We start from the raw sequence: 22,500 nt of genomic DNA, 5'->3' as shown, positions 1-22,500 counted from the left end.
TGGATGTGGGACCCATGGTTGCAAAGCACAAACTCCCTATCACTGTAACCATGCTTGATCAGAAGAACCCTTATTTCACTGAAAATAAGTGACAGTAGTAACTGCCATTTGGTCAGTTGCAACAAGTGTTCTAGATGACCAATGGAACAGTCAACTTGTGAAATTAACATGCAAGTGGCTGAGTACTCCACAGACATGCATAGCCTTAATGTAGTTCTCAGGGAGATTCAGTGTGAAATAGAGTGTGACAAGGCTGGCCCCCTTTGTATTACTGGTATGACTCATTTTTGCCAGCTGAGTGGACAAATGTGAAATAAAGTGTCTTGCTCAAGGACACAATGTGCTGCTGGGAGTTGAACTCATGATTGCAAGCCAAATACCCTAACCTCTAAGCCATGCATCTTCGTAAGTAATAATATTAGTCAGTGGAAGGAGAGTACCAATGACACTAGTAGAGGTACTGAGAATTAGGAGAGGAAGAGGAGGAGATAATGAGTTATTGCAGTAGGAGGGAGGGAGGGGGGTCCATCAATAGAAGTATTCTGAGATTGGAGATTTGTTCTAAATTCTTGCAACAAAATGGATTAAAAGCATCTATGAATCATGTTAGCCATAGTTTTAAACTGAACCAGGAATTACTTGTTTTGAACCAAAAATTGCTAGGTTTTTAAAAAAAGTTTTTGTATATTCATTATAAAAATAGTAATTTAAGTTTTTTAAAATGTTTTAATCTGTAGCTTGTTTGAATTCCGTTTCGTTGTTGATTATTTCAATTTTTGTCCACCACCCATTTTTATGAAACCAAAAGAATATTGGTCAGTTGTTGAAGGAATAAACTGGTAACCGACTATCATTCTATAGTTGTTGTTGTTGTTGTTGCCTTATTGCTTCAACTTAGTAACATTACTAAATAGAAATAAATATTTAAAATGGTATTTACAGGACTTTAATGATTTGATATTTGCTTTTCTTTAAAACAAGAAAAGTGTTGTTGTTTATTGTGCAAAGATGGAATAAAACGTTCTGTTTCTCTTATAGAATGTTACGCCACATATGCTATTGTTTACAGAGAAGTGCCAAAAACAAGTGGCCCGATGATGAAAGTGTACGTACACGAGTTGTTAGGTAAGCACAAAAAGATATTTCTTGTTAATTATTCAGTCGTTAATGAACTGTTTATTTAATTTTCAAACTACAGTATCTTCTTTTGAGTGTCAGCTCATTAGAAGCACAAGGATTGGTTTTATTTCTGGGTTCGTGGCTTATTGTACACCAGGAAAATTACATTTTCTTATTTACCCTTGCTCCATCAAGCATGGTAGAAATGGTATGGCTGGAGGTAACTAGTGTTGTTGTATCCCCCCTCCCTCCCACCTCACAACAACGACAACAAATGATAATAGCAAACTGTTCACAAAGTTAATTAAGTTAATTGTGTGATATCAGGTCTTCCCTCTTCTTCTCCTTCATAGCAAAGAAACTTGGACCACTTGGAAATTTTTCCATAAACCATTGCTAACATATTTGGAAATTAAATTCTTTTCCTGAATTATTCCTGTCTTGAAGGCTTTCTAAGAACAAGAAATTCTCCACCTCGCCAAAATAAAATGACATTATCAGGTTCAGAATCTAAATGTTTGTATCTTTAAGAATATGGTTATCAACTAAGAAAACAGGTTTATCCTGACATTATAGAAGACATAATTACCAACTTAGATTTATTAGAAGAGTTTCTTATAAGCTCTAGAAACATTTTCGACAAAAATAATGAAGTGCTTTTCACAACTTAACTGTTAGCTTTATTGACAAAAGGTAACACCAGTCATAGAAACTTTCCCACATGATGGGCTTCTTTCAGTTTCCATCTACCAAATCTACTCACGTGCCTTTGTTTGTCTCAGGGCTTCAGGAGAAGACCTAAGGTGCCATGCAGTGGGACTGAACCCAAAACCATGTCGTCGGAAAGCAACTCTTCTTACCCACACAGCCACACCTGAATGTATACTACTCAGTACACTTAGTCTTTCAGACTGAATGAAACGTGCCTTTCTTAGTGGATTCATTAAGACCAAATCATGGATGGCCATTGCTTTCACTAGTCACCTTCAAAGACTAGCTTGAATCTCATACTTCGTTTTCTGTATTCTCCAAAGCTATTTTCATTTTAATGGAGTTATTTTCGATGCTTTTTTTTTTTTTAATGATTATAAATTTTCCTACTAATTTTCTCTACTAATTGCATGGATAACCTTAATTGAAGTTTTTCAACATACTATATTGCTTATGTGAATTTCTACTGCATAAGTGTCAAGATTGAGAAAACTGTAGTGTAGCCAGCATCCTTTGCTGGCAGTAATGACCATATTCTGAATATTTAATATCGTGCTGTGCGTGAGAAGACCTGGCAAGCCAAGTGAGATCGTTGCCAGTGCCCCTGGACTGGCTCTTGTGCGGGTGGCACTTGGCCTCCGTAGGATTTTCGAGCGAGATCGTTGCCAGTGCCCCTGGACTGGCTTGTGTGGGTGGCACATAAAAGACACCATTTTGAGCGTGGCCGTTGCCAGTACAGCCTGACTGGCCTTCGTGCGGGTGACACGTAAAAGCACCTACTACACTCTCTGAGTAGTTGGCGTTAGGAAGGGCATCCAGCTGTAGAAACTCTGCCAAATTTAGATTGGAGCCTGGTGTTGCCATCCGGTTTCACCAGTCCTCAGTCAAGTCGTCCAACCCATGCTAGCATGGAAAGCGGACGTTAAACGATGATGATGATGATCACCATCATCATCATTCAACATCTGTTTTCCATGCTGGCATGGGTTGGATTTCACAAATATTAAATATTCTTTCTAACAAACAGTTTATGCTTGATCGTGCTCTTCCAAAGATCATTTCTAAAGAACTTTTGCATTTGACTCTTTTTGGTCCTCACCTCCCTTCACATAACACAGAAAATTACTACCCTTACACTTTATGGCTTTTTCTAACTCACGCTGCCTTCAAGTATTTTAGTCTTCTCAGTTTTTACTGAATACATTTTGACTAAGGTCAAATTATTTGCATTTTTTGACAACTTTTTAAAGATTTAGGTTATTGGTTCACATAAACTGCCTTGTATATCCAGTTTTGAATTCCTTCCTCAAAAACTAGGATTACTCACACTTGATCCTGACATTACATATTTTAGCACCCTTATACATGTTAAAAGATAAAAATAAGAAAAAGAAACACCCTTCACAAACATTTTACACAATCAAAGCCTTTTGTGTGGAACCATGTTAACCTTCTGCGTTTCATTAGAAATTTTAAGTTTCATGTCCCATTGAAATCTCAATTGTATTCTGTGTCATCCCTCTCTAGACTAATATGGGCTTCTTTCTGTTGATACTGTTTTCAAAATTGACTCAATTAGGAGGTTGAGAATTGAAACTTTAACCTGATGCTTTCCTGAATTTTATTCTGTTATGAAGCTTTCATTATTGTTCATCAAAACTGTTTGTCCTATTTTTATTTTCAGTGGATTCATTTTTTTGCGGTTATTGTGTCCAGCAATTCTAAATCCAAAGTCTTTCAATTTAATATCAGGTTGGTTATATTTTATTTTCTCATAATTATTATCATCATCATCACCATCGTCATCATTGTTTAATGTCCTCCTTCCATGCTGGCATGGGTTAGACAGTTTGATAGGAGCTGGCCAGGCAGGAGCCTGCACCATGCTTCTGAGTGTTTTGGCATAGTTTTTATGGCTGGATGCCCTTCCTAACGCCAACCATTCAGCAGAATGGACTTAGTGCTTTTTACGTGGCACTTCCTGGGTCTTTCTTTTCCACTGGTGCCACTCACTTTCAGTGACCAGCACTTCTTTATGCAGTCGTCCTCATCTATATGCATCACATGTCCAAACCAACGTAGTCTCCTCTCTTGCATGCTGCATTTGATTTCTCTTTTGCCCAGCTTTTCTCTCAATGCATTTGCACTTTGTCATTCATGCATGTTGTCGCTGCTCATCCAGCAGAGCATATTCCCTTCATTTCTCTCTCGAGTCAACAGAAGCAGCAGCTCTCTGAACTGTCTCCATCCTATTTGTATTCTAGAAATAGTACTTTCAGAGCATCCACCCTCGTTGCTAGTTCGGTTGCCTAGATAACAGAAACTATCCACTGGACATTTGAGATAGTCTAAGTCCCATGTGCTTTTAGTGCTTATTGTTTCTGCACATCTGCCTCACACAAAGGTGACCTTACCTGTTAATCTACCTGTGATTCCACTGCATCTCTTCTGTGTCCATAGCTTACATTTGGTGCATAAGTCATCATTCACCATAAACTAGATCGGCAGCAGTAATTCTTCTGCAATGTCAAACTCTGTCTAGTGTTACAAAAACAGGAACATCTTTGGAGAGAACAGACACAAAAAACAATAAAACAACAAAGCATGTGTAATACATTATAACACAAAACAAGAATTATAGTAACTGAGAAACAAGATTACAAATATTGCTGTTGTAATTCACCTTAAAAAACCTTTTTCCGACAAATGCTCATTACAAACAGTCAACATTTGGAGTACATTAAATGCTTTAATAATTTCTTTTACAGAAACACCAACTGAAATGGCAATCCGTTCCTTGAAGCTTGTTGCCAAATCATTACAGAACTTAGCAAATTTAGTTGAATTTGGTGCTAAGGTAAGTTTGAAATTAATTTATTAATATGTTCTCCTTTTTTTGTATCCATTCAAAAATATGTAAAACTTTATTTCTGAAATTATTATTACATGTGAAATAGTAAGGTAATAGGAATTAGTAATATTTATGTCAGTGGTACACGATGCTTTTTGCATTCCATTCCAATGAGTATATGTTGGAAATTCAATAAATGTTGTTTTGTGTTCTTCCAGGAACCTTATATGAAGGTAGTGAATCCATTTATTAAAATGAACAAAGAACGGATGATAACTTTTTTGGATACTTTATCGGTGAGTTGCAAGTTAAAACTGAAACAATTATTTTCTGTAGAATGTCTGAAATGGAACTCTTCATTGAAGTATATATTACATGTTTACTGTTTAATCATGATAGCTTCATGGTCATATTGTAATTATTATAATTCCATCATCATCATTTAATGTATGTCTTCCATGGCTTAGCAGGAACTGGCAAGCCAGAGGACTGCACCAAGCTCTACTGTCTGCTTTGGCATGGGTCTTATGGCTGGATGCCCTTCCTAATGCCAACCATGACCATGGGATTGCACCTAGAAAGTTACCCTCTGAGGCACAAGTCTGGGCAAGGCTGTTTATGAAAGACCAGCAGTTATTCAAGAGAAAGGCAAAGGCCAATACAGCGTGGCACCAGTGACATTGCAACTCATTTCTACAGATGAGTGAACTGGAATGACATGAAATAAAGTGTCTTGTTCAAGAACGCATCACACAGCCTGGTCTGGGAATTGAACTCACTACCTCATGATTGTGAGCCTGATGCTCTAACTACTGAGCCATGCACCTTCACAAGAGAGTAGACTAAACTGCTGGGAACATGTAATAGTTATGGAGGATGAGTGATGGGTAGAGCAGTGTTAAATAATCGAAATGAAAGGAAGAAACTGTTTTAGAGGATTTTTTTTTTTTTTTTTTTGTGCGGGTGGCACATGAAATGCATCATTTTGAGCATGGCCGTTGCCAGTACCGCCTGACTGGACTTCGTGCGGGTGACACGTAAAAGCACCCACTACACTCTCTGAGTGGCTGGCATTAGGAAGGGCATCCAGCTGTAGAAACTCTGCCAAATCAGATTGGAGCCTGGTGTAGCCATCTGGTTTCACCAGTCCTCAGTCAAATCGTCCAACCCATGCTAGCATGGAAAGCAGACGTTAAACGATGACGACGACATGGGAAGATGTGGCAAAGGCCAATGTCAAGAGGTTGAATCTCACAAAGGACTATAACAGATGCTTTGTGATGCTGCATTGGAGGGAAGTCTCCATTCAGCCCTATGCAAACGTACAAAACAAATGGATGACGGTAATGATGACGGTGACTGCTTCTGCTGCTGCTGTCTTACACTTTAATTTGATTCGTTGAGATGTGACAGAATTTGGAGAGAAGAAATACTCCTGAATTAATAATATCCACTGTTACTGAGAGTCAATTGATATTTCAGATTTTATCTTGCATTCTTAGTTTTGACCATGTGATTATTTCAGCCATTATCTTTTATAACAACCAACCATTGAAATATTCTACATTTGGTAATATTGATGCCATTTATACAATCAACCGTCTAATTGATAGATATCTATAAATGATTTTATTACAGAATGTTCCAGAATGTCCAAAAACAAACCAAGAAACACCAGGAGATCTTGCTCGAGATATGGCAACAATACACACACTTTGTGCTAGTCACGTAGCAGAGATCAAATTGGCTTCTGAAACAAAGGTAATAACAACTCCACATATTCTTTATTTCATTAAACGTCATTTTGTTATCTCTGCTCTTTATTTATTCCTTTTAATACTGAAAAACAACAACAACAACAACTAAGAAATAAGATTTAAACCAAATACAAACATTGGATGAAGGTGGGGGGGGGGGTGGAAGAGGCATAGAGTGATATAAGTGAGCGATGAAGATGTTGAAGTGATATTGGTGATAGCAGACAGAAAGGGTGAAAACTGTTGCAAGTGAATTATGGGAAGTATTTGTAACTAGGGGCCAAAAAAAAAAAAAAGAAATTGTGATATTCAATTAAATATTGTGAGTATTGTAGCTCTTTGTCATAAACATTGGTCTCTATTTGATACGAAGGTGTTGATAGGTATTTTGACTTTGTTAGCAGTGAAGAAATCTTATAAGAAAATAATAAATTATTAATGTTTGTAATACTTATAAAATCTGAATTTGTAGTTTGTTTGTCAAGCAAATTCTGTTTTTACATTGAATTCGAACTTAGAACTGATCTCATTATGTTGTTGTTGTGGTTGGAGTCACATCATTCTATCTAATGTTTGGGACAGTATTTTGTTGTTTGAGTTTTACATTGAACAAATCAAGTTTGTTCCATGTAAAACTTCTTCAGTCACTGTGTAAAAGCTCTCTTGTTGATTCTGGTCTTATTTCATTGCAACTATTTTTATGATATGTCAGAGATAAAAAAAATCCCCCGCTTTGGGCCTGGGTATTAACGTTCAATTAATTTTTACCTTTCAGCCGGAACTGAAGAAACTGCTGGCTGTAACGGCACGATTAACAGCGCACAAGAAATGTTACATGGGAGAATCGTGACACCAGCTAAACTGAATGACAATTGTCTCTACTAATTCCTGTGGATGAATGCCTCTTCTTCTCTCTGTTCTTTCTTCTCTTCCTTTTCTTCCTCCTGCTGTTGTTATAAATCACAACGACTGATGCTTCTGCTGCTGCTGCTGCTACCATTACACTTCATCTGATGCAGTAGATTTTTCTGTGGTTGTGCTCTTCTTCTTTGCACAATTGCTAAACAGATCTCTGGGGGACAATGACTATAGATCAGTCTTTTGTCAGCTCGTTTCGTTGGTAGAATGTGATGATTTTAGGTGGAGACTGTGGATATAGAAGCCCTGACAAATAGCTGTTTCCCTACACGAGCAGACATATTAACACAAGGAGGAAAAAAGTGTACAAGAGATCAATCTGAAATGTTGGTACATTAATAAGCTGATTGGTTTTAAATGCCCTTCTTTTCAGAACTATGGCATTGATACTAGCTGCAGTCATACACTGACAGCTCCCTTTTGTTATACATTGTATGGAAATTTTTTAACACAGACTTCCATCTTTGCCTTCTGGCCCTGAAAACAAAATAGCAAAATTCACTTTGGTTCATTTTCCATTAAAAATGGTTGACTTTATAAATATTATTTACTCTTTAATTTATTCCAAAAGAGTTCTTCTATTGGAATAAAACAAAGAAAATGAAGCAGAAAAGGAAAACAAAGGAAAATTTGAAGAAAAATTGATGTCATCAAGTTGAATTACAGCACTTGGTTTAGTAAGAACTGGTGAGGCTGGGTGAGGATGATGTCTTGTATGAATCGTTTGGAAATAACCAAACTGAATGATTGAAACGATTGCATGATTGATCAGTCAACTATCACCAAATGTTTGCATTTCTTGATAAATAAATCTTAAAAGTAGTTGAAAGACTACGGTGATCTGGAATAGAAGGAAGAACACCTTGAAAAATAGTTTGGTTGGCTGTGAAACATGCCAACAGACTGACAGACAAACTGGAATATACAAGTCTAATGAAAACAAAAAAGCAAAAAACAAAAACAAAAAAAGAAAGAAATCAAACCAAAAAAATGTCCAATATATTCATTGAAATTAATCCAAGACTGCCCTTAATCACTATATTTCTTACTGCTTTTTGTGATAAAGACTGTAAATAAGGTCCTTCTGTGTTAAGCAATGTTACATGAACTTTTCTGAGTTTATTTTTCCCCTTCTTTTTGTTAATGTTTTAAAAGTTACTTTTTGGCTTTTCTGTAAAAATTTACCCTTCCTAATCATAAAATGCAGCCTAATGAAGGCCCTCGGCCTAACTGGCACCAGTATTTGGCCTGATTTTCTGGCTGTTGTTCGGGTTTGATTTTTCTGGCAGTGAAGGTTAGCTTTTCTGGCTTTCCTTATTATTAATAAATTATTGTTTATTTCAATAAATGAGAAAGATAGACAAGTTTGAGCATTGGATGTGTAGGATTTAGGAACAGCAGTGTGTGTGTGTGTGTGCGTGTGCGTGTGTGTTTGTATGTGTGTGTGTGTGTGTACACATACATACAAAGCAGGTAAATATGGCTTAGCAAGTTTAGAATATAAAGTGTTCTCAGTTTTTGAGGTAAACTTGATGTGGTGTAACACACCAAAGTAAATAGTTAGATATTATTATTATTATTATTGCATTTTTTCCCATTTTCCTAATTGTTAGCTGCTGATTAAATGTGAAAAGATATAATAATGTATTGAAGAAAGGAATTTGCTGAAGTTATTAACTGCAGCCATTGCAATTTGTGTCTCTAGGTTTACTTTTCTTTCTTCTCCCAACATTAGGAAGTGCATCCAACTGTCGAGTACATATCCTTAATATTTCCATTAAGATCAGAATTTTCAGAATCATTCTTTCCTTCTAGTTTAGTAAAAAAACTGTTGTGTAACTGAGAAAATAGTTTTAAAACTTGGATATGACAAAATATTACATAATTTACAAAAAAAAATTGATTTTTGTTATTCTTATTATTTCCTTTTTTTCTTTGTTACTTAATTTGAGGCGAATTGTTGCTTCTCTATTTTACATGTTCTCAGACAGATCAATATAACTGGGTGAGGTTGGGGTGGCTGTTAGTGGAGAGGGAATTCAATAGAACGTAGGGGTTTGGGGTTTCTCTGAAGTGTAATTCAAGGAAATTATGTTGTGCATAAAATTTGTGAGATTGGAAACATATCTGTTGTGATAGGAGAATAGAAGCGAATGTAGAATATGTGGGATCCAGCAAATTAATGATGGTAGAAGAAAAAGACAAAAGATAATGTCCAACGGGGGGGGGGGGGGGGACCAGTGACTAGTTGTGTTTTGGGCCAGTTTTACTGCAGAAGTTGTCTGTAAGAGACCTAACATCTTATCCAAAGCAAGATTTATCTCAAATCCATCTCTATTGAAACAAGAACCAAACACTGGCACCAGGGAACTTTTTCCATTTAAACTATAGTAAATCGTACGTAAGACCAAGCAAATTGTTTATTTATTTTTTTGCTTTTTTTTGTTTCTATTTAAAGGAAACGAAACTCATAGGAACTGGGTCCAGAGAAATTCCAAATTCCAACAGAGATTGTTAATGTCACACAAATAGTTTCATATGATTAATGACTCTGTTGTTGAATCTAAATCAGACTTATGAGTGATGTAATAATAAACACAAAAGTAGGAGCTGGCTTCTAATAACAAAATTGATTTATTTGAATCTCCTTTTATCAATGGATACCAAACGATCACTTTATCTGCTGAAAATAGCAGTTAAATTTCCTTCAACCACAGCTTACCATCTCATAATAAGACAGAACATAAAAGACAATGTAGTGTTGTGGCTGGAATGCATTGTATTACAGGTTTTATTCAATGAGGTTCAACAATAACAACAATAATAGTTATTGTGAAGCTCCAAGAATTTCAAGTTTTCTGTTTTTGAAAATGAAAAATTTCAATTTTGAGGAATTATCACTTAAATCATTTCATTGAATATTGGTGGAAGTGTGTTCAAATCATTAAATTGTAACACTTTGGCAAATATTTTGCTTTTAAATTATGTAAATCTCAAAATACTCAAACACCTGTGGATATGAAGTTTAAGACATTCTTTTATTAGCGTCAATCATTGGGTGTGGCCATGCTGAGGCACTGCTTTCAAGACTTTTAGTCATAAGATCAAATCCAATGCTTATAGCAGACTGATACTTAATTCATTAATATCTATTTGTCAGCCTGCTAAGTTACAGAATATATAAGGGCATAACAAACTACAACACCATTAAAAAAAACAGTAAAAATGGAAAAACACACACACACATACACACATACTCTCTTTCTCACATACACACACATTCTCTCTTTCTCACATACATACACACTTACATTCTCTCTTTCTCACATACATACACACTCACATTCTCTCTTTCTCACATAACCACACACACACATACACACATTCTCTCTTTCTAGGTTGTTATTCAAGCGAGATTGTTTCCAGTGCCGCTGGACTGGCTCCTGTGCAGGTGGCACGTAAAAAACACACCACTTGAGCATGGCTGTTGCCAGTACTGCCTGACTGGCCCTCGTGCAACTGGCACGTAAAAGCACCCACTACACCCTCGGAGTGGTTGGCGTTAGGAAGGGCACCCAGCTGTAGAAACTCTGCCAGATCAGATTGGAGCCTGGTGCAGCCATCTGGTTCGCCAGTCCTCAGTCAAATCATCCAACCCATGCCAGCATGGAAAACGGACGTTAAATGATGGTGATGATGATGATGATGATACACATTGGTGCTTGTGCTTGGTTTATGACTAATGAATAAAATATAGTTCTGTTGATTAAATATGAACCACTTCATTCAATCTATGGATTGAATTCATTCAATCAGTCTTACAGGATTTGAACCTCTTATGAGAATAGAGTAACATTTTGTTATGTAGAGTTCTCTTGTGGTACATCAAATCATCAGAATTAAATTTCTGAGGCAATTAACTAACAATAGATTTTAATTTACTTCTCTTTCAAGTGTTCTACTGTAAGTCAATGGAATATTCTTTGGTTTCATTATTAAGTATTTTTTTAATTAGCAGCATACTACTAATTATAAATTAGTTGCAAATTCAGAATCAGAATCTGTATTTCTTTATGTATTGTAGAGAAAATAATCTGCAAGAAGCAGATATTAATAATGCTAGTCTTAAGTTTTAGTTCTTCGTTTCACACAAATCTTAAATCTTAGTTATACTACTGTTCTTCAGAAAGGCATGATTGTTGCCTGCTCACATTCCCCACCACCTTAATTTATGGCCTGTTGTCTGCATCAAAAATCAATGACATTGCTGCAAATATAAATATTGGTTGCCTATAAAGAATTTTTATCAATCAACTCAACTTCGATCACTCTTGATGGGATTTCAATTTTGAAGATACACAACTAAATACCACAAGGTACTCTTCTAATTCTGCTATTTGTCTTTTATTGGAAAAATATAAATTTGAAAAGTTTAATCAGTTACTGCTTAGTTTTTTCTGAACAGCTGAAAGAAACCCATTGTTTTAATTGCTAATTCTTTAGGTGCACACATACACAGGTATATATATATCTTACTATAATGTGTGTTGTGTCTGTTGCCTCTTCACGGTGAAACGGCTGGACCAATGGTCACAATGTTTTTCAGGATTACGAAGGAGGTAATCAGGAAGGTTTTTAGTGGAAAAGAAATGTGAAAAAATATGATTTTTTTTTTTTAGTGGATATTGAAGGTAATTGTTCAGTTTACGGGCGTAAAAAAGTAAGAAAAAATATTGAAGGGGAGATAACTAATAAAAGAAGCAAAGGGAAGTAAGTCAACTTTGCTGAATTATGCCATATACGAAAGTTTTAGTTTAGGATAGCTTTATTAATGAACGATTGTGATGGCTTTGCCTCATTTTAAATCAGTGTATGAGCGATTACCGATATTGAGTTTGTATTAATAAATCACCTTTGATTTTTGTTTTGTTAAAATTCCGGCGACGAGGATTAACACTGGATTCCCCCTCCCCCCCGTATAGTTAGTGAATTTAGTGGGTTTACGATGTGCCTAAATAAAAACCATCGTTATAGATCAGCATTTCTCAACCTTTTTCGCGATTTGGCTTCTCTTGGACATTGAAAAAATTTATTTCGGCTCCCTTGTGTTGATGAAAAATTTAATCCAGCTTCCCATGTATCTGAGATAGACCGGCCGGCCCATGACAAATCTGACAAAAGTGGGGACCCGCAGAACTACCAGATCACGAACTGCATCTGAAAGTTGGCGTGCCAATCATGCTGCTAAGGAATTTAGATGCTCCAATAATGTGCAATGGTACGCTGATGATTATCAAAAAATTGTGCTCCCGAGTTCTGTAGGCAACAATCTTGAATGAACCGACCGCTGGCTAAGACATACTTATAACTCCCTTACCCACTCCGATACGACCTACAAGTTTAAACAGATGCAATTTCCCATCAAACTCTGCTTTCCCATGACAACCAACAAGGTGCAGGGACAATCAGTGCAAGCGGTTGGTTTGAATGTGACAGAGCAGGTATTCTCACACACACAACTGTACGTTGGCTGTCCCCATGGTCTTTCTATTTGTGCACCCGAGGGAAGGACGAAGAATGTCGTTTACCAACAGGCACTCCAATGATAACAACGGCAACTTCAACTGCTCCAATTTCAACTCCGCAATTTTTTCATCGTCCTGCCAGCCCGCGTAAGTCCAGTCTTGCCTTGCTCTCCTTACTAACTCACCATGACATTCTTTTCTTTTTCTACCAAGATCCGTCGCCCAAACACCACTTCGTATCCACTTCCTCTTTTTTATGTCTTCGTTTCTCTCTTCGCGTCGTTCTCTGACCGAGTGAAACCGGGCTTAGCTGCTAGTACATATATATTTAGACATTTATACACACACACACACACACACACACACACACACACATAAATTCTATAATTATAAGCGTAATTATAATTAGGGTTCAGCAAATTGCTTCACCACATACCGAAATTTACCCTAACCCTAACTCTAAAACCCGAACCCTAAAACCCTTACTAGGGAATAATGATATAATTAAACAGGGAATAACACTCATGACACCGGCAAAAATTATTGTTTACAAAAACAGCAGTAACTGTATTCAACTGAATAGACGTCAGTGATTGGTTGAAATTACAGAAATACGACAACTTTAACATGAAATAACTTAAGAATAAATTTTTGTGAAGAAGGCTAAGAGAAAAAGATGTTTTATATGACACATTCTACCAGTATCCCAAGTATGAAAGTGTTTCGTTAAGAAAACAAGTGGTGCCCGTCAAATCAGAAAGATCCCATATAACACACACACACACGTGATCTGATTAATAAGTATCCGGACTGTTGCTGTAGTAACGAAGCTAAAGCTTGGGCAGTGAAGCCACCTGGCACAGTTTGGCCGTGAACTCTGCAGTGCATGTGCACTAAGTTACATATATAGAGATATTAAAGAGAAATAAAAATGAAAATGTCACTTTTTAAAAAATATTTTTTGGGGTGTTTTAATTAATTTACATTACATGTTTCGGTTTTTTTGAAAAACCTTATCAAAAATGAGTATAAAATATGTGAGAAGAGAAGAGGGCTATTAATAAAATAAAATTGGAATTAAAATTAAGAATGACATTCATAGTTTACTGTTATTTCTTGCATGCGCACGTGGTCCTTTCGATCCCTTCTGAATGCATGGTAATTCCAACTCGTTGTGATGTTGGAATTACCATACATACATACATACAACGAGTTGGAATTACTATGCATTCAGAAGGGATAGAAAGGACCACGTGCGCATGCAAGAAATAACAGTAAACTATGAATGTCATTCTTAATTTTAATTCCAATTTTATTTTATTAATAGCCCTCTTCTCTTCTCACATATTTTATACTCATTTTTGATAAGGTTTTTCAAAAGAACCGAAACATGTAATGTAAATTAATTAAAACACCCCAAAAAATATTTTTTAAAAAGTGACATTTTCATTTTTATTTCTCTTTAATATCTCTATATATGTAACTTAGTGCACATGCACTGCAGAGTTCACGGCCAAACTGTGCCAGGTGGCTTCACTGCCCAAGCTTTAGCTTCGTTACTACAGCAACAGTCCGGATACTTATTAATCAGATCACGTGTGTGTGTGCGTGTGCGTGTGTGTAAAACAAAGTAAACTTACATGGTACCGCACGAGTAAAAATATATAAGGAAGAGGATCTGAAAATGCAGAGGTCTTTTAAAGATGTTTATTGACTTGACCGTTTTCACTTTTTTAAAGATCGGGAGGATTGTACAATAGCAACCAGAGGCAGAAGTTCTTGAAACATTTTGAAAACTTTCCGCTTCTCGAAGAACACAATTCATAAAAGTCACTTTTAGCCAGCTCCAACCAGCTCCAGCCAGCTCTAGGCAGCCTTGTTGAATAATTATCTTCGACGATGATAAGCTTAGACTGAGTTATTTGCCCTTAGATCACAGTATCACAATAATAGTATCCCAACAATCTGAAGAAGTCAAAAAAATCGATCTATGTGACCGGTCTTAAACCATTTAGAACAGATTCCACACGGACCTTTACCAATATAACACCTTTCGCACATATCTACACAACCTTTTGAAGGATTACAAGAATACATATTTTATATGTGAAACCTGTAACTATCAAGTGAATCACATACTGTTTTCCAACACATACACACACACTCATACATACATACATACATACATACATACACACAAAAATACTTTGTTGTTGATGTTGAAATTCCAATGAAAGAGCCTTGGATCTAGGTTAGAAACCAATTCTTTCTCTATTGGCAAGAAATCTTGAAATAAACTGAATAATGACATACATACATATGTACAGACAGACAGACAGACATTCATACATACATACATACATTCATACATACATTCATACATACATACAGACATTCATACACATATGCATACATACATGCATGCATACATACATACATACATACATACATACATACATATATACATGATGACCGTCCACTCGTGACCGAGGAAGACCATTGCTGACCTTCAGGGACATTGTGCGCTCTAGGACTAACTTATATTTTGCATTTGCGGCTCCGTTGGTGGCTAATGAACCCTGCTCTTGAGAAGCATACGCAACTGCAAACATTGCAGACCAAGCTTTCCCCATTCACTATACGAGCCGTGCGCTTTCGCGCAGCTCGCTTAAGTTCTTCACGCTGGATACGTGCTCTCTCAAAAGTGTCGATCCCCTCCTTAACATGCTTTCTCCATCTGTGGCGATGACAGACATTGCCCTCCCAGTCAGTCTCCTGCATATCACAGGCCTTTAATGAGGACTTGACACAGTCCTTAAATCGCAGCTTTTCCATTCGCAAGTTCCCTATATAGCATCTGCTTAGGGATCCTGCTATCCATTATTCTAATGAGGTGTACAGTCCAACGTAACCGGTGCTTGTGCACCATCGCCTCAATACTCAAGGTATCATACGTACATACATACATACACATACGCACACATACATACATGCATACATACATACATACATATATGCATACATACATACATACATTCATTCATACATGCATACGTACACACACACACACACACACACACACACACACACATACTTAGATTCTCCTTTGATAACTTACCGAGAAAGCCATTCCTTTGATATTTTCAAGAAATTTAATTCTTGATTTCAGCTTTTGTATGAACATTGAAGATACAGATATCATTTGTTGTTGTAAGAACAACAAAATATTTAAAATCCAAGGAAAATTGCATTCTACAACACGAACTCCTGAGTTGCATGGAAAAAAATTCCGAATTGTTTTTCGTTTTCCATAATTTAATGACGCCATTAGCACAAGCAGACGCTACCCATTTATTATTGTGTGAAATTGTGACTTGATTAACCTGAAAGATAAAACGTATATATTTTACATTTTTAAAATGATTAAAAATATCGTTAGAGAGAGAGAGTTGTAAAATCAGTTTCTATCCCTCCTTCATTAACAAATCTGTGCTATACATCTTTCTAAAAGAATTCAATAGCCTTCTGTCGTTTATCAAAAGGAAATTGGAAGAATATTTCAAATAACAAAAAGTATTTTCAACAATGAGATACATTGTCTCTCCGCTAAACAAGCAAAAGAGCGACATATTGTCGTGCGGACAAACTCCGAAGAACAAATATGTCACTCGAAAAATTATTGTTCTTGTATTTGGATTGGTGACTTTTGTTAGTCTATCAACATCCGGCATAAAATAAGCTCTCTCTACACACACCCTGTCTCTTTGTTTGTTTGTTTGTTTGTTTGTTTGTTTGTTTGTTTGTTTGTTTGTTTGTTTCTTTCTTTCTTTCTCTCTCTCTCTCTCTCTTTCTCCCCATCACTCTCTCTCTCTTTCTCCCCATCACACTCTCTCTCTTTCTCCCCATCACTCTCTCTCTCTTTCTCCCCACCTCTCTCTCTCTCTCTCTCTCTCTCTCTCTCTCTCTCACACACACACACACACACGTGTTTTATATCGGTTTTGCTCACTACCAGTTTTTGCCATTTCTGCTTTTTCAACAGCCTTCTATTCTCGATATTTACAAACTCCTGTTGGTGAAATCTACCCTCTGCAATTATACTTTAATTCCTGTATTCTGACACCGAATTGAAACCGAAGTAAAGTTCGGCCAAGAATTGTCTCACGTAAAGACTAACAACTAATTTTTCAAGAGAAGCATTAATCGTACAAAAATCCTTAAGCTATAACAATCCATGTCCCAATTTTACTGGTTCGGTGCAGGAGTTTTGTCTTTCGTTTGTGAATTTGGAGCCCATCTTTCTTCGATGTGTCACAAGTGTCACCGTCATTTGGATGTGTCTCACTTTCAAAGCTACGACTTGTCTGGTCTCTATGAATACTTCTGCAGGTTATTCTTTTATATGAATTTCAAATTAACTGTTAGACTTTGTTAGGTACCTCATAGCGTAGTCCCCATATGATCTGTTATTTCAATAACTTTACATCACTTTTCTTTTGTCACAAAAAGAAGGATTTAATGGTAACTTATGGTATGAAAAAGAAAATTCATATTTAAAAACTTCGACGTAACTTACAGATGCTTCATGTTTAGTTTCTGGTAGATTTTCTATCATTGGTCTTCCATTGCCAGTGCGGTATATTATCACGAAACCATCTGCATATCCAATGGTAACATATTTAGAATTGATTGACCTTTCCAAACATAAACCTTCACAATTTTGATCATCGGAGTTCAAGTATCGGCGAAACTTGCTCTTTCTGTAAGCACTCTTTGCTATTGCTTCATCGCATTTTCCTATAAAAATATCCCAAATTACAACAGCTCGACCTGAAACTATCATGATTTGGTTACCTTGGAGAGGTGATGCTGTGCGGCCCAATGTAGGGATGTCTGTTAACTGTCGAAAGCATTGTTTTAGGATACCATTTCCGCTGTCAAGCTTTAGTGCAGCAAATCTGTACGGGTATGGTTGAGGAGAGAAGCCACCTTTTGTTTTCCATTCTTGTTCTATGTCCTTATAATCGGAATCAGTAACACCACACTTAAAAAGAATGTACGAACCGAGAGGTGTAAGCGACACTTCAAGACTGGTAAATTCAAAATCTTTTAAGATAGGTATTTCCATCATAAATTTTTTCTTACTGATATCACTGACTGCGACGGTAAGATAGTTTTTGTGATCGTTGACAGTATATAGTAATATCTCTTCAAATGACTGATATGTTGTTATAGCCAAGATATACATGTCTTTGAATGCAAGGTGAATTTCTGTTGTCTCAAAGTCGTATATTTCCAACTTGCCTTTGGATTTCTCGTATGCAAGGAGATATTTGTCGTTGATCAAGTGCATTTCTTGCGGTCGTAGATTAATTTTGAAGCTCTTTAAAAGAAACCCTTTTGAGTCCCACTCGTTTATCTGATTATGTTGCGAACCAGTTACTATTGTTGCTGCTTTCTGATTCATTGTAAAACTAATAACATCCTCTTCTTCAGTGACACAGCGATTTGCATATGGCGTTTTATCGGAACTATTTACTTTGGTGAAATCCCACAGCTTGAGGATGAAGTTTGTATCTATTGTGACCACAAAGTTATCTGACAAGGCTAAACATTTTATCGGGTCAGAATGGCTTTCTAATTGGAAAAGAATGATTTCGTTGCTGTAATCAAATATAATCAAAGTGTCCATGTAAGATGCCAGTACTTGATGCTTCGACCATTTCATAGCAAAGCAAGTAATTGTGGGACATGGAACTTTTATAATCTGACTTTCCAAGTAGTTAAAAGCGTCCAATATGCTAATTTTATTTTTGTCTTTGAGAACTGCCAGGAGAGCTGATGAAGAGCAAATTTCAAAGTCTGTTGATTCACCGTCGAATTTGTATTTTCCTGTCTCCTGAAACGTTTCTGTTAGAAGGGAGCACAGAACAGTTTGTTCGTCGCTGATTTTCAGTATTATTAGCTCATCATTATTAGACATCTGTAAACTGGAAATTGTCGAAAAGAGTTGCTTTTGCTTAGTTGAAGGATTATTATTGTCAAGCTTGGAATATTCAACCAGTTCTCCATTTGTTGATGAGGCAAACACACTCAGAGCTTCCGCATAGTAAACTAAACGTAAGTTATTGAACACAAGGCCTTCTTTAACGTTAAAAGCAGTGCTCATACGTAACTTGTTTTCTCGCACATAAAATAAAGCTATTTGATCCGAATCAAAGGCTATAGCTAAATAAGATCCATCTTTTGTCCAAGAACAGAGGTAAGGCGTGCCGTAATTCTTCAATATATCATCATTCTGCCATCGAATTTTCATGGTATTACTGTTTAAAGATCCCATCCTTTCTGTTGCTAATAGATATACTTTGTCTCCATCAGTGGTTGGAATAAATGACCGAATCTGTCCATGGTTAAGACGAGTCAGTTCTATGCATCCATTTGTCAGAATCACAGCAAACGGCGACATTTTTTCTGACGCTCTTTTTTCCAGAAGAATTATTCCGTCTTTATTTTCAATTATACTAGAGTAGTTTGGGAATGTAAAAACTAATTCTGAGTCTGTGATAGACTCGTTATTACGATTTTTTAAGCAATTACAAGTTGGTATCAACATTTTTCTATTTGATGAATACAAAATTTGTTCGGATTTTTCTATGAGACGTGTCAAACTTGAACCATTGTTTGTTTTGGGTAAATTAGCTAAAATTAAGAAAGATAATTGCTCCAGTGATTGAATTTCTTCGTTTATATCTTGTAAAAGTTCAAGAATAACTTGAATGTCCCTATCAGGTCTCTTAGTAAGGAAATCCTTTATTTCTTGTATGATGTGGTCCTGTGAAAAAACAGATATCTTTGTAAAAAGAAAATGGATGTTGCAGAAGACGTTTTCCTTAACGTCTTTAGTATTGATAAAATCTCCAGCACGGCAAATGTGATAAGTAATGCATTCAAGTTTTCTTTTGTTCTCAAAATTAAGTATTTGTGGAGTTATATTGCGGTCAGCATCATATATAACCCAATTTCGTTGCTGAAGTATCAAGTCTTTCTTTATATTTGATTCACATGCAAATATTTCTGCAAGGTCTGCGTGGAGGTTTTCTTCGTTTTGTGTGTACCTTCTTGTTGCTGCTTCAATAAATTGTCGATGATACCAGAAGAATGTAGATTTTCCATGTGAAAAGCGGTCAGTTAAGTAATCTCTTATATCATGATAAACACGAGCCCAAAGAAAAGGAGGTAAATTAATTATTTTTCTCGAGGGAGGATCATTCATTTCAAATATAGCATTTAAAACTTCGTTATTGCACGACAACGCATCAATGAGCTCAAGTTCTGTGAGGCCATTTAAACTAATTGTTAAATAACCAAGTGCAAACTGTACTAAGGTTTTTCCAAATTTACGTTCCAAATTTTCAAAATGCTGTTCTATGGCTGAGTTAACAGAATCTGGTAATTGTTCAAAATCAATATCTTGATATGACAGCCATTGACTTGCATCATGTAGAAGAAGTTTGAGATAAAGCGGACTTGACACTTTTGAAAACTTTGCTAAAAGCTGTTCTTTCTGAGAATCTGTGATCGTTCGCTTTTTCATATTTAAGAATTTTCTCAGGACTTCTTCTCCGATTGTTTCTGACATTAAAGGAACTTCAATAAAACAATCATCTCGCTGCAATCGATTTACAAGGTTTTTCATTATCTTAGTCTGAGGTAAGGTTGACACAATGACGCGAACGTTGGTCGGCAGAAAATCTGGAAGCCAGGTCATGGAGAAAGCATCATCATCTTCAGACAATTGATCTAAGGAATCGAGTAAAATAAAGACTGGTTTTTTTATACTTTGACCAAATTGACGTAGAAATCTCGGGAAGTACTTTTCAAGGCGGTTCATGTCTGCGTAACCCATCGGCTCTAAAATCATTCCAGCCGTAGAAGATAATTGTTTCATTACACTAAGGAGCACGTTGTAGATATTGCAGGTTTCTGGAGTGGTTCCTAAGAATCGTATGACAGCCAAATAATTATCAGAAAACCAAGAAGGTAGCTGTTTCATAATCATAGCTAACAAAGATGTTTTACCAACTCCCGAAGGAGCGTGGATGACAATTGGTTTCCTTGAATTGTTTTCTTTTGTAATTTGTTGTATTTTCTCGAGTGTGTCTTGTTGGCCGCAGAAAAGCGCACATTTCTGAACACAAAAGTGTAAATGATGTAAAATTTCATAATAGGATAGATAGTCTTCAGATATTCTATTTTGATCGTCCAATGCTCGCTGAATGAGATTAATCATGTCAGATTTAAAAGCCTCACAGAATTCGCTGATATATTCTTGGTGAGGTTCATGATATTCTCCAAGATCTATTCCTCCCGGCAACCAAATGACATCAAAAGCATTTGTGATCATCTTTTCAGATTCTAATCTTGCTATACAGTTCTCCAGCAATTCTCTAGCTTCTTCATCGACTTGTTTCTGTTTATAGAAATAACCATTATTTTAATAGATTTAAAAGATTAAAAACGATAGATTCAATGAAACAAACTTTATTTTCTATTCTAAATTCTTTAACCAAAAGTTCAAATAAGAGATTAAGAGTCATTTCATTGACGTTTCATTCTGCACTTACAGCAAATAGCTAATCTGAGATGGAATGTCATCACTACTACCACCACCACCACCACCACCATGCATACGTACATATTTGTATGTTTTGTTTTATGTAATAAACGTCTGGAAAGTTTTTAATTTTTTTAGTTCCAGTGATGGCGCGCGTGTGTATGTTTGTGTATGTATGTACGTAGGTATGTATGTAATCGACTGGCCCCCTCCTACAGAATTTCAGTCCTTCTGTTTATAGCATAAAAAATTATAAGTCAACAACTTGGCAGAAGTTTTTCCGCGCCGGACAAAACGCTTAGCGGCATTTCTTCCGGCTTGAAGTTTTGAGTTCAAATATTGCTGATGTCGACTTTACTTGTCATCCTTTCGGGATCGATAAAATAAATAGCAGCTAAGCACTGGGATCTATGCAACTGATTAGGCTCTTCTCTAATATTTCTGACTTTGCGCCAAAACTTGAAAGAAAGGCGGTGATCTAGCAGAATCGATAGCACGCCGGACAAAATGTTTAGCGGCATTTCTTCCGGCTCTTTATGCCAACCAGGTTAACTTTGCTTTCTTCCGTTCGGATTCGATAAAATTTGTAGTAGTTGAGCACTGGGCTCGTTGTAATAGACTAGAATCTCCTTCTAAAATGTCAAGCTATTTGCCCACAGAAGGAAGAATTGTTATTAAATAACGTTGATATTAATCCTATATTAATTCAAGTTTTGCATATTACGTCTTAAGCTTGAGTGAGCTCAAACCTTCTCATCTCCCAAAGAATTTTCTAAGCATTCTTACAGAATAGAGGAGGATAGTTTTCTTCAGTTTTACAATTCAAATCTCAATTTCAATGACTTCTTTTTTGAATAAGTTTTCTTGGTGTCTTAATGTCAGGAGGGATTACTTTCCGTCATGGAATATATTTCAGACCCGTGAGATATTTGACATAATTTTATAGAAGATTCCCGAGATAATTATTCAGTTTTCTGAAAGTGTTACAATAAATTAGATTCATGG

General features: G+C 36.3%; 2 protein-coding genes across 3 annotated transcripts in view; one reads left to right on the top strand and one right to left on the bottom strand.

Moving 5' to 3' along the window:
- LOC106872485 (ras GTPase-activating protein 1) overlaps positions 1 to 8,613 on the top strand; it is a 48,995-nt gene extending 40,382 nt beyond the window's left edge. Inside the window, exons 19-24 of the mRNA XM_089364623.1 lie at positions 1,039 to 1,125; positions 3,515 to 3,582; positions 4,599 to 4,687; positions 4,900 to 4,977; positions 6,320 to 6,442; positions 7,214 to 8,613. Of these exons, the coding sequence (XP_089220749.1) occupies positions 1,039 to 1,125; positions 3,515 to 3,582; positions 4,599 to 4,687; positions 4,900 to 4,977; positions 6,320 to 6,442; positions 7,214 to 7,288 (520 nt within the window). The 3' untranslated portion in view covers positions 7,289 to 8,613. The remainder of the gene's footprint in view (positions 1 to 1,038; positions 1,126 to 3,514; positions 3,583 to 4,598; positions 4,688 to 4,899; positions 4,978 to 6,319; positions 6,443 to 7,213) is intronic.
- Positions 8,614 to 14,573: 5,960 nt separating this feature from the next.
- LOC106872487 (uncharacterized) overlaps positions 14,574 to 22,500 on the bottom strand; it is a 21,430-nt gene continuing 13,503 nt past the window's right edge. Inside the window, exons 11-13 of one of the 2 annotated variants that reach the window (XM_089364550.1) lie at positions 17,458 to 21,351; positions 16,000 to 16,264; positions 14,574 to 14,846 (exon numbers count right to left, since the gene is read on the bottom strand). In XM_089364550.1, coding sequence (XP_089220676.1) covers positions 16,034 to 16,264; positions 17,458 to 21,351 — 4,125 coding nt within the window. In that variant the 3' untranslated portion in view covers positions 14,574 to 14,846; positions 16,000 to 16,033. Of the gene's footprint in view, positions 16,265 to 17,457; positions 21,352 to 22,500 lie in introns of both variants that reach the window. The other variant, XM_089364549.1, reaches the window with a different exon arrangement.

The sequence above is a fragment of the Octopus bimaculoides genome, chromosome 16 (assembly GCF_046866305.1).
Source record: "Octopus bimaculoides isolate indiv1 chromosome 16, ASM4686630v1, whole genome shotgun sequence".
NCBI classification, from domain to species: Eukaryota; Metazoa; Mollusca; class Cephalopoda; order Octopoda; family Octopodidae; genus Octopus; species Octopus bimaculoides.
This window is presented reverse-complemented; position numbering and strand designations above follow the sequence as displayed.